Raw genomic sequence first — 12,659 nt, forward strand, 5'->3', positions numbered from 1 at the left:
TAATTATTATTATTGTTATTCATTATTGAATTAATTTACCAATTAAACTATAGTTGAATCACTTAATATCTCTATCTACTGAATAATAAAACGTTCAAGTCGAAAAAAACCGAGATGGAATTAATATGGACGATTTAAAGTAGAGGTTTTCCGAATTGCGTGGTAGACTAGTGGTTAGGGCGTCGGATTAGTAGTCGTGAGGTCGTGGGTTCGGGCCCACGTTAAGGGGGTAATATTTTAAGTTAACAAAATCGGTTTTTCAGCGATGATTGCGTTAGGGTTTGGTAGGTAGGGCACAATCAATACTAAAAATCATTCTAAAAAAAGGTAATTATTTTGTTTTTGTTATTATTGATAATTGCCATGAATAGTTTGGCAGCCAGCGCGGCACCAGTCGCATGCCGGTATTGATTTTTTTTCCTCGTTGAACCTNGAATTGAGCCTGGCCAACCACTGCCAGCCAACGCTGAGCCGAGATGGGCGCCCAGACCTGGCCCGGTGTTATCATTCCAGGTTCGAACCAAGTCCGGCGCGGTCCCGGTTGAGGAACGGGCCCCGAAGTTCGGCAGGCCGGACAACCAGGCGTGGGCCAAGCCCGGCCCGTTCGTTTTTTCCTACATGGGAATTAGGCAACTCTCTCATCACGCGCCTTATTAACCCTCCTGAACTAGCTCAATGAGCAAAGCGCCCCCTTTTCTCGATTTTTTCTTGTTGCATGCAAAATTATGTATGAAAAAATTTGTAAAAATTACAATGCCTAGTTCAAACCCTCTAGAATGGACTGGTAAGATTCCTATCCCTTGAAAACCCCATAAATACCATGAAAAATAATAATTTAGTGAGACTGGTACGGAAAAACGGCGCCTCGCCGCCCGGAGCCAGTGGACTCATGTAGTCAGTTTTTAGCCGTGCTGTTGTCACGTCGTTCGTTTCAGTTCAGACATACTAGGAACTTCAACATCTCTATTACGTTCCGTGTTTGGCGTCTCATAAAAAACGCGAATTAATTTTTTTAGAGCATAAATGGTGTTTAATTCGAGAAAAATGTGTGCAGTGTAGATTTTTATTCACGTATAGGGCTCCAATGTGGCAACACAGAGCCAGTGAACTCGGATGGGCACCGAACCCCAGTTCAGGAGGGTTAAGAATGCTGGTAGAATCGTGCGCCTACTGACGGGTTAAGGTGATTCAATAAACGTCTTATATTTTTGGAATGCGTAATCAACGTTTCCATATTTATTAATAATAATCATTCATGATAAAAAGAGAAAACAGATCGGCAATACTAAGGTCGCGGAAATGGACTGCGGCGACGTGGCCGCGCCACATGGTGAGGATTTCGGCGACGACGCGGAGGCAGCTAATATCACAGTATCTCTCGCAATTTATACTAGGATTTTCGGTTCAGGGTACACCAAGGTTACAAGGGCCAAGAGGGTCAAAATCCTTCATTTGATTATAAGTTTATTTGATGTTACACAAAGCGGTAACAGAGGGGACCTTAGTGGCCCTGCAGACCCTCGGGATCTTTAGGATCAAAAGGGCTGCAAGGGTCTCAGGATACACCAAGGTTCAAGGGCCAAGGGGGTCAAAATCCCCTATTTGATTATGAGTTTTTTTTATTGTAAAACAACACGTAGAATGTACACTTTTCCAATATTATTGTTGATGTTGGAAAGTCTCTCCAAAGCGCCTCAAAGCTACTCAGGACTTATTATTTCCAATATTACGACGAATTTACTTCATCATGATCAATAGTACGCAAAAGTGAGGAACGGAATTTAGGCGTTTCCTACACTTTAGAAAAGAATTAATTAAAGAAACTCATTTTAAAACATGTCAAAATAGTTGATGGCACACTATTATAGACCGTCAAACTTGATCATGATTGTGGCTGATGATTTACACAAAATATTGATGAGGCATCGAGAGAAAAGTCTTTTATTGTATGGATTGCAACACTGCATTCGCATTTTTGTCATTATTATAAATCTAATAAAAAATCAATCTATGATCAGTGGCTGTTGAATAACTTCAACTGTGATTGAGAGAACAGGTTGTAAATTCATTTAGAAAAGCTTTAATCAATGTCTAGCTTCTTGAAGCTTCCCTCTACTCCGAACAGATCGGTGGCAGTCTTTTGCTTTCCAACGCGCAGGGTTTCGTCGACGCGCATGGTCTGCTCGTCCTCCAGAAACCAATCCCGATTGGCCTCGAGTTTCTTGATATTGTCCATGTGTAGTTCCATCACAGAACCGGCTTTACCTCCTGATTCATTAGGCAGAAGGTCGACAGGGAAAAATTTCTCTACAGTGTCGTTGGTGGTATGCACGTGGAGCTAGAATTGATGAAAAAGATAGAATAATGATTCAAAGCAATAATTCGGGTGGTAGAATGGATACTTAAGTGCAGGATGAGGATTCGTAAAAAAATTATTTTTCATAGAAAACGTTGAGCTTCCAAAAAAATATGTCAACGTTTTCTTCTGGAGCTACTAATTTTTGGGATTTTTATATGTGGACGTGCCCATGAAGAGAGCTCACTTTGTCACGTATGAAAAAATCCTATAGGATTTTCTATAGCATTTCCTATAGGATTTTCTATAGGAAATCATATGGAGAATTCGAACATTTCCTATAGGATTTTCCGGATAGGTTTTCCTATAGGATTTCATATGAGATTTTTTAGTTACATGGGGGTTATATAGGGATTATATGGGGGTCATATGAAGGTCATTTGATCCTCATGAGCCTCCTATGACCTTTGTATGACCCTCGTATGTCCCCATGTAACCCTCATGTGACTTTTATATAACCCACATGTGGCCCTTATCTGACTCCCACATGATCCCCATATGACCCCCACTTGATCTTCATATGACCTCCATATGACGCGTATATGATCCTTATATGACCCCCATATAAGGATCTCTTTTGACCCTCATTTTGAGCTTTATGACCCTAAATTTCATAGGAAATCCTATTGAAAATCTTATAGAATATCCTATAAGAAATCCTATAGGAAATCCTATCTTAAAAATCCTACAGAAAATGTTCGAATTCGCCATAGGATTTCTTATAGGATATCCTATGGGAAATTCTATAGTATTTTTTCATACTTGGTAGCTTCTAGTTTCTGAGATATTTGCGTTTTCGTCTGCGCAACTCCCAATTTACAGAGGAAAAACGTTCTTGGTTTCCAATAACAGTCTCTGAATTTCTCTGATCCTTGATACTTTATTCCAGAGATAAAAAGTACTCGATTTCATTAAAATTTCTAGTTATTAGCAATTTTTAGCGAAAATCCAGTATCCCATGGTATTTAAATCAAGGCACTTTGGTTCTCAAATACAGTACTTTGAGTTCTTAAAATAGAAACCGTTGGGTACTCAAATGAAGATCTGGGATACTAAAATCAAGAACCCTGGGGTTCTAAAAAAATTAAATCAAGAATATCCAAGTAGTTCGGGCAATTTTTGGGGGGGAAATGTTTTTTCAGAGTTTACAGAATGGATCAAGAGTATTTTTTAAGAGTTAAGTTTAAGTCTTAATTTCCAAACATGTTTTTGAAGAAATCATTTTCAGAATCCAGGGTTCTTGATTTCAGTACCATGGTTCTGGATTTTCGTACATTACTGGGAACCAAAAACTCTTCTCTGTTAAACCAATCTTTAATTATTTTTGTGATGTTCCCTAGCGCCGTCATTTTTGTTTCCGAGTTTTATGAGGGTCATTTTTTGGGATTAAAATCTATGGAATGTTATCAATATTATCGAAGTATAAATAACTTCACGCAGACAAAGTGGAGCCTCTTCATATAGACGTCCACATATGAAGATCCCAAAAATCCAAATCGTTATCTGAACTAGTTTCGAGAGAATTTCGCAAATATTTCAGACATCAATGGGTTCAGAAAGATATATAACAAATACACAACCTTTTTCTTGACGAATGGGACGAAGATTTGGAGGATTGAAGTAAGTCGTAAGATTGTTCATACACTAATAAACAGTTGGGAAAATAATTCATTTGAATTCGGTACAATCGGAGAAATCTTCCATAATAGAGCTGCAGGACACACGGAGAGAAATGTTTAGTAAAAATTACGGAATAATTCGCTCACCGATTATGGAATCGACTCAGAAAATTTAAGTGACGACATCGTAATTTTTCACAGGAGATTCAGATAAAAATTACAGAACGCTCTGGAAAAATTCCGTGACAGTTCCGTAAAATTTCCTGCAACCACATTTCGCTCTGGAATTACGGAAAAGATACGTAATTTTTATTGATTATTTTTCCCAATCGGATTTCGACCAATCAGAGCACAGTATTTGAGGCTACCCGACAGTTTTATCTCAGATATTTCCTCCTAGCTTTTGAATATTTCGCAGTAGTTCTTCATATTTTTTACCTGAATATTTCGCAGTAGCTCTTCATTTTTTCGGATCATCTATGGAAATCGGGTTATTCTATTAACATAATTTGGTCAAATCTTCCCCAATTAACCTGATGTTCTCCACTGCATTCTGCTTGGCCGAAATTCGATTGGGAAAAATAATCCGACTAATACCCCTTGAGATTCAAAATTAATCGGGTATTTCCCTCAAACTCCCCTGCAAACAAACCATCCTGCCAAGTTTTGCAGAAAACTTTCGCACAAGCGCTCGGGATTTTTTAACTTGCAAAACTTGACACCCTCATTTGTTTGCAACGAAGCCATCGGGAAATATCCGATAATTTTGAAGCTCTTGGGGGATTACTACTGAATATTTCTCTCCGTGCACCCCCAGAAAGATGATCAGAAATCGATCGACCGATCAATCGCGTACTAGTGTCTATTTTTTTTCTTACTCAAGTCCGTAACATTCAGAGATGGCAAAAATGTAATTTGGAGTCAATTATAAGGGCGCAATGGTTCCAAAAGGGGCGGATACTGGTAAAAATAGATCAAAATGGATCTCTCGATATCAGATGTCCTTGACTATTTCTTCATGTATTGTGTGACATTTTTTCTTGCAGAAACTTCAAATATCATATCTTTCTTAAATATATTGAGACATTATTACCGAATGTATTAAACCTAGATTGATCACCCTATGAGGGAAACCCCGCCGCGAGTCGTTTTTCCTTAATTACAATTGACTGGCTAACCGGAAAAATTCAAAAAATTTGACTTTGCCGATTGAAGTGTCTAAAAAATTATAGTAGTTTTCAGAACAGCATATTTCTCAAAATTCGTAAGGAAAACAAATCATTTCGAACAGATGAATTATTTTGTCCCATGGTAAATAAAATTGCCCATGACGCGACGTTGCCGGAAACTCGCTAAACGCGCCCGGGCAGTGTAGAGTGAATTTGGCAACGCTAAAGCCTAAATAATACGGCGGCGAATTCCCGCGGAGGTGACCAAAGTCGTAGGATCGCGTTTGCTGACCAGACTAGGGTTAAAGGGAATTTCGCGGAATACACCCATAGAGTCGTATCGCAGAGGGCTCCCAGCCTTTAACTTGATTAAAAAATACATCTTCCGAACATCTTCATCATATTCAATGAATTGAAGAAAAAATTATGCACTAGTACGCGACTGATCGGTACATGGTTGAAAACCGAGGGTGTCCCGCAGCTCTATGATCAATACTGACATATCGTAATGATTATCAATTGCACCGAACTTGAACGAGACTGTTAAAAATTATTCATTCTTGTCAGAAGAATTTTCCGATTTTCTTTAAAACTTGGAAGTGTTTGCCCTATTCATCAAGATCACGTTACTGGAAAAAAATTTGTTGTTCCTATCAGAAATGTGTTTCTTCTCTTAGTTAGACAGCTCTAGTAGAATTGGGAATTGAATAATGAAAAATAAGACTTCAACTGCAAAAAATAGTAAGACAAGAATAAACGTTAGTAGTAAGAAATCAAACTCACGATCTCCAACAATTCCTTTTTCATGAAAGGTTTCATCATCGAGAGAATGACTTCCATGACTGGTGACGAGTGAATGAAGTGAAGTCCCTTCAAACGAACTGGGAGCGCATCCTGTAAGAATGTGAAATATTTCTTAAACCCCAGGGGACTCAACCGACCAGCGTGACCGAAGGTGACCCCCTCGATGTCTACAACGAAGAGATGTCCCTTCATAGTTCCTCTTTCACGAATCCATAAGTCAGTAACTATGTTCCATAACTTCATAGTGTTGTTCCAAGTGAAGTGCGAAGGACCGACGTCTATGAGACGACCGTAAGTTATCGCGAATCCTTCCGGGGTTTCTCCCTCAAGTTGCATATAAGCTCTGTCAATTAGAAAAGTATAATAAAAATTAATTTAAATATAAACGCTTCGGATCGGGAATTTTCAACTCTGGATGAGTTATTTTTTTATTGAATATGAAAATTCGATGGCAAATATTAGATACCAGTAGTGAAGCGGTAAACGGAGATAAGTCGACTTATCTTTCAGTTGAGTTTTTGAGGAATATTTCCGAATCTAAGGGAGATAGCGAAATTTTCGTAATTACATTTGTTGCAGCACTCAATCGGCTCCACAAAAAGGTTTGTTCGAAACGGAGCTAAAATCTCCATATTGTTTACGGTCGACAACGGACACAGGTCAGCGCGGCACCCGGTAGAGAAAAACCTACAGTAGCATTCCGAAAATCAGCGAGTTCATATCGAGTAGCAGTTAGTTGTGTTACGGTATCGTTTCAGTAATGATATAATCGAGTCAAGCTCATAGCATTCAACATTTAATACTTTCGTTCAGTACATCACCACATTAATTAGTTCAAGTTCATTTATTATCAGTGAATCAACTGGATTTAAATTTGAAGACAATAGCAGTGAATTTAACGACTATCAACATTTATAATTGTGCCAAAGAGTGTATTTAAGACGTTAATGAAGTGGTTCGATCCCACTAATAAACGGGAATTTTATAATCCGTCTCAAAGTTAATTTTCCGGCATTTCCCTTCACATTTTCTCCCACATCCACCCTAACTCCAATTCCTCACAAAAACAAGGTTATAACAAAAATTTTGCTATCTGCCTTAGATTCCGAGATATTGATTGAAAACTGGTCAATAGTCAAAATTGACTTATCTTCCTTTAAAACTTCGCTACTCCTACGTATTTCTTCATTTTGATTAATAACGAGAAATTTATAAGTTACAAGCTGTTGGAAACGACTGCATTATGTCCTTAAGGGGAGGCTACAACGAGTTTTAACTGTCGTGGGTATTGAAGATTGATTATATATGTCTAAAAACGCATAATTAGTGGGAAAAAATTATTTATTAGTTTATTTTCTGTTTGCCCGCAGACACAATGTTAAAAATAGTCCAGGGCCTCCAATTTTTAAGCTACAGAGGTTTTTCTTTCAGAATTCTTAATAAAATGTGTACAATAACAATTACGAATTAGTTTTTTGAAATTCTTCTCCTACATAGCTGATTTCGTAATTTTTATTTTCTATTTTTCAATAAAAATCTAAAAAACTATCGGATTTTCTAGGAATGTCGAAGGAATTTACGGGTTTTCCAAAAATTCGACGTTTTGCGAGCAAGATCATTTTTACTTCTAAATGGAAGCATTGTAATCATTCAAATTTTTTGCTATTAATTAAAATTAAATTCACCGACGGCGGTGGCTGGGTGGTTAGAGTGTCGGATTGGCATGCGGGAGACCCGGGTTCGATTCCCGGCTGGGGGGGCTAAAATTTGTGACACTCTAAATCTCACGGTTTCATTATCGAGCAGGAGTCTCGCAAGAGACGACTGTATCTGGGCAGGTTTTTCCCTCAAAAATGAGGTTTTCCCTTGTCCTTCGGCGAATGCGGCACAGGGGGTTAGGGGTGGGAAGGGAACAAATCGTAAAGACCCGAAAGGGTATACGAGAAAAAAAAAATTTAAATTAAATTCACCTATCAATTTTTTCAATTTTTGAATTTTTTCAAAAATTGGTTTTCTCATGATCGCTAAAAAATCTGAAATCATTGAATAATTGCTTAGAAAATTTGTTTGGGTTTCCTTTTGATTGAGTTTGAAGATAAAGGCGATAGCAATAATCGTTATTTTGATTTATTTGAATATTTGCAAAAATTCTCTATTTTAAAAAAATCAGAATCCCAAGAATATCTTTGGATATCACGCTTCAAATGAATTAAATCATAGCTTAAATGACATTAAGTCGAAGTTAAAAGATGATTATGACAGTTATCTGGGTTGATGTGATTTTTATGAGGATTTTTTAAAATTTCGAATTTTTCATCAATTTCCCTAAAAGTGAGCCATATGACGGTTTCTTCAAATGTGATGTTTCAAATTCATTGAAGAATCTATAAATAAAATTTTTCTATTAACATTTTATCAAACGGCTGAGGGGAGAGACAGAACCGCAAGACAATCGGTTGTATAGCAGAAAGGCATAATATGAATAATGATGATGATAACATTCAATCAAGTTGAAAATCTACTGTATGCAATACAAGAGCAATTTCTCACTTGTTTTTTCTTCAATCCATGAAACCTTTTGGAAAACTGAAAAAAGCTTAACGAGGGAATACCCCGGAAACCACCAGTGGATACACCTAATTCGAAATAAAAACAAGCAGCGCGACAGAAGCCATTTGACAGACTACATATGACTGCTACTCTCCACAATTTTTTTTTCTCCTATTTTCATTTCTACCAATTTCATTGGTAGTCGGCTTCCGAATGGATGCCAATGTATATTTTCAAAAAATGAAGGCATGAGGATTACCATTTTTTGAAGATATGAAGGCCAATCCCACTCATACTTCATGACAAAAAATGATTTACCATTGAAGATTTACCATTGAAATTTCTCTCAGTGCATCGACCTAAAATTTGAAAATTTGATATAGGAATGTTCATTGACAATCTTAACTAGAAGCCAACGTTTCAAATGGTTTCCCCGAGTTTTACCCATGTCATAATGCGCAAAAGTGAATCCCAACCAAATAAATACAAAAACGTAAACTTTTCAATCTAGATAGATGACATCAAAACGCACATTTTGCAGTGTCTGAATATCAGATTCCTTGAGTTCAGGTTCACGCTTCAGAAGCTCCTCGAAAGGCACTGGGTGTATTACTGCCATTTTTAATTTTTTTTTTTTCGACATGTCTTACGCTTCTTCTAAATGAATTTTGCTTTAGCAATGGTGTATGTAATCGAACGATGGATTTCTCTGGTTAATAATAGAGTTCACTTCTTTGTGGAATTGAATTACAAAGTTACCGACAACTTGTCTTTTTACGCGTAGTTCACCCGTGCTCTGTATAATGAGAGGTTCAACTTCGTACTGATTGGTAACAGAGCTGGTCGTATGATTTGAGATAGTTATTTCCCGAGCAGAATCTACACAGCTCCTATAGGAGCCTATTCTCAAGACCGTTTGTAATATATACGTCTGGAACGATGGTGTTCGTATACACAAAGCCCATCACCATCTCTGAAACAGCCTCCTCCAATTGGCGTGACGCTGCGCTAATAAATGACATTGTAGCTATGATAGGGCATAATTACCTCTTCGTACTCATTTCAACCTGTTATCAAACTTCCTTCATTACGGATGAATATTGTCACTAGTTGTTAATTAACTAATAACCTATTTACTAATCTGTTCCCGAAAAATCTCAAATTCCAATTCAGTCGCGAAGCGGTAAACCGGTCAAGTCGATTTTGACTATTGGCCAGTTTTTGACGAATATCTCGGAATCTGAAAGAGACAGAATAAATTTTTGCCACGAAATTTTTTGCAGAGCCAATTGTGGGTTATAAAAAAGGTCATGAGAAAAATTTTGCCATCTTTCTTAGTCAAAAGTAAAAATCGACTTAACCCGGTTTACCGTTTCGCTACTGAATTCGTTTTGGACTTATGATATCTGATGGTTGACGAAGCTTCCGAAATATTTTTCAATATTATGAATTTGAAAACTATTATTTCTTTTATTTCTCAAACTTTCATTCTTTGCTAATTATTTTTCAAACTTTCCTAATTACAGAAAACAATGTTGAGGCTTTTTTAAAGTATTCATTTTCGACTGTTAATAACACCAGTATTTAATGAGGAGATTACACTGACATGAAGACATTGTAACTTACCTGCACGTCTTTTAATGATAATGAGTCTCACTTTTTCGCCGACCTCCCGCACGGTAATTATATATGGAAAACCTTACATTGAAAAAATATTTTTGCACAATAATTATTACACGGTTTTCGTTCGAAGTACATGTTTAGAAAAAGACGAAACATTCTTGAAAAGGTGATAGTTAGTTCAGTTTCATAGCATCTCCTGTTTCCAATGAATATATAAGTTACTGTGTTGTGAACCTAATAAATGCCACCTTCATTTGATTTAGTACTTGCCGTTACCACAATGAGGGGATAAAGCCACCAGGCTTAGAAGTAGAACTTCATTAGATTGAAAACCACACAATCGAAACAGGAACAAAACAAGTAACAAAGTACTAACCACGATTTGGCAAAAAATGGGATTTTTATAAACACCAACTAAACATCAAAAGGTGCACGTCTACCCGGGTAGAAATCACGCCGCTCGAGCTCGGCTCGGAACCCGTATCCCAGCTAGAAATACGCCACTCCGCCCCGGCTTGGGATAAACTTCACGCGCGTCACATGTACCCGAGGTTGAGCCGCGTCACGCGCTCACAGCCCAGCGTTAGACTGTTACGCGAAACGCTTCGCCGGGCTTTAGTTGAATGGCCACTGCTCAACCTCAGGTTCATCTCCAATTACTCAATCCCAGTATACTTAACCTCAATAATGATTTGACAGGTCCGATGGCATCGTGATTTGAGCGAAAAAACAATCGAATAAATGTGAAGATGGCATGCTTTTTCAGATGAACAATCACAAGCTCATCAGAAATAGCGTGATATTAACTACTCGAATGGGATTAATCTGAAAATACAAGGTAGAACAATTCACTGAAACGTAGTCAAAACTTTCTTTTTTCTCGCGAATACAACAAACAAAATCAAGAAAAATAATCACTTGAAAAACGTTAACGAACCTTTATTATTAATTATCAACGCTACAGGAGAGGATATTCTTCATTTTTCGATAGGCCTACGAGTTCTAAGAATATTCTACGATTTATTAGGGAAATGTTGAATACAGGTATGCCAAAATAACACGCATGAAAAAATTCAACAGAAAAACCTAGCGCTTTCTATTAAATTTCTATTGGAATTCTATGAGAATTCTCTGGAAGTTCTATTAGAATTCTATTCGTTTCTTGCGCCAATTCTATAGGAGATTATGCAACTTCATAGAGTCTTTTTGTTAAGGTAAAATTTGGTGCAAGAAAGTAAATAGGTTTTTATGTTCCTATAGATTTTCTTAGGCGTAAGATTTCTAAGTTTTTTCCGCTCGGTTTTTCTTCTTTTCTTTTAATCAAATGCAGGAACAAAACTTGGAAAATTCATGCCCAATAGTTTCTGTGGAAGAAATCCTAACAGAATAAATTATCTAGAAAAATCAATGGATTTTTTTCTACAAACAAATATCTATTAAAAATGCAGGGGAAAGTTGCATGATTTTCAATGGAATTGACGCAAAAAAAAATCTACAAAAAATAATTTTTCTTTTATTGCAATTCTATTTTTCAATAGAATTGCAATAAAACAAATAGAATTCTCATAGAGCTCCAATAGAAATTCAACAGGAATTCATAGAGAAAGTGCCAGGTTTTATATTCGATGACAGAGGGAAAAATCAGTAAATTTCAAATTTCATAGAAAGTTCAGTGGAATTCCATTTTTTTTTATAGTAAGAAGACAAGGATTTTCCAAAGTATTCAAATTTTAAATCGATATTCTAAAAATGCATAAATATCATTCTATTCCACCCTCCACTCGAAACGACACGACTCAATCGGAGCTGAGTTCTAAGCGTTGAGCCACAGCTCAAACTCAAGTGCCGGGTTATGCCGTCTGATGAGCGTTCGATTGTGAGCCGGTATGGAGCGGCGTGTCGCGGCGTGAACAAGGGTCAAGCGGCAAGCCGAGGCTGAGCTCCCGGGTAGAAATTCAACCGGGGATTCAGCCGCAACTCGGGTGAGCGCGAGCTCAGCCTCGGCTTGCCGCTTGACCCGAGTTCACGCCGCGACACGCCGCTCCATACCGGCTCACAGTCGAACGCTCATCAGACGGCATAACCCGGCACTTGAGTTTGAGCTGTGGCTCAACGCTTAGAACTCAGCTCCGATTGAGTCGTGTCGTTTCGAGTGGAGGGTGGAATAGAATGATATTTATGCATTTTTAGAATATCGATTTAAAATTTGAATACTTTGGAAAATCCTTGTCTTCTTACTATAAAAAAAAAATGGAATTCCACTGAACTTTCTATAAAATTTGAAATTTACTGATTTTTTCCTCTGTCATCGAATATAAAATCTGGCACTTTCTCTAAGAATTCCTATTGAATTTCTATTGGAGTTCTATGAAAATTCTATTTGTTTTATTGCAATTCTATTGAAAAATAGAATTGCAATAAAAGAAAGATTATTTTTTGTAGATTTTTTTTTGCGTCAATTCCATTGAAAATTATGCAACTTTCCGCTGCATTTTTAATAGATATTTGTTTGTAGAAAAAAATCCATTGATTTTTCTA

At 37.2% G+C, this 12,659-nt stretch overlaps 1 protein-coding gene across 2 annotated transcripts in view; it reads right to left on the reverse strand.

Moving 5' to 3' along the window:
- Nucleotides 1–1,958: 1,958 nt before the first annotated feature.
- Nucleotides 1,959–12,659, reverse strand: part of LOC107046491 (alpha-tocopherol transfer protein) — a 34,497-nt gene continuing 23,796 nt past the window's right edge. Inside the window, exons 1-3 of one of the 2 annotated variants that reach the window (XM_015269113.1) lie at nucleotides 9,031–9,084; nucleotides 5,928–6,291; nucleotides 1,959–2,338 (exon numbers count right to left, since the gene is read on the reverse strand). In XM_015269113.1, coding sequence (XP_015124599.1) covers nucleotides 2,081–2,338; nucleotides 5,928–6,284 — 615 coding nt within the window. In that variant the 5' untranslated portion in view covers nucleotides 6,285–6,291; nucleotides 9,031–9,084 and the 3' untranslated portion in view covers nucleotides 1,959–2,080. Of the gene's footprint in view, nucleotides 2,339–5,927; nucleotides 6,292–9,030; nucleotides 9,085–12,659 lie in introns of those variants that run through there. The other variant, XM_015269112.1, reaches the window with a different exon arrangement.

This window comes from Diachasma alloeum, unplaced genomic scaffold (assembly GCF_001412515.2).
Source record: "Diachasma alloeum isolate Michigan unplaced genomic scaffold, Dall2.0 Dall_scaffold_01437, whole genome shotgun sequence".
NCBI classification, from domain to species: Eukaryota; Metazoa; Arthropoda; class Insecta; order Hymenoptera; family Braconidae; genus Diachasma; species Diachasma alloeum.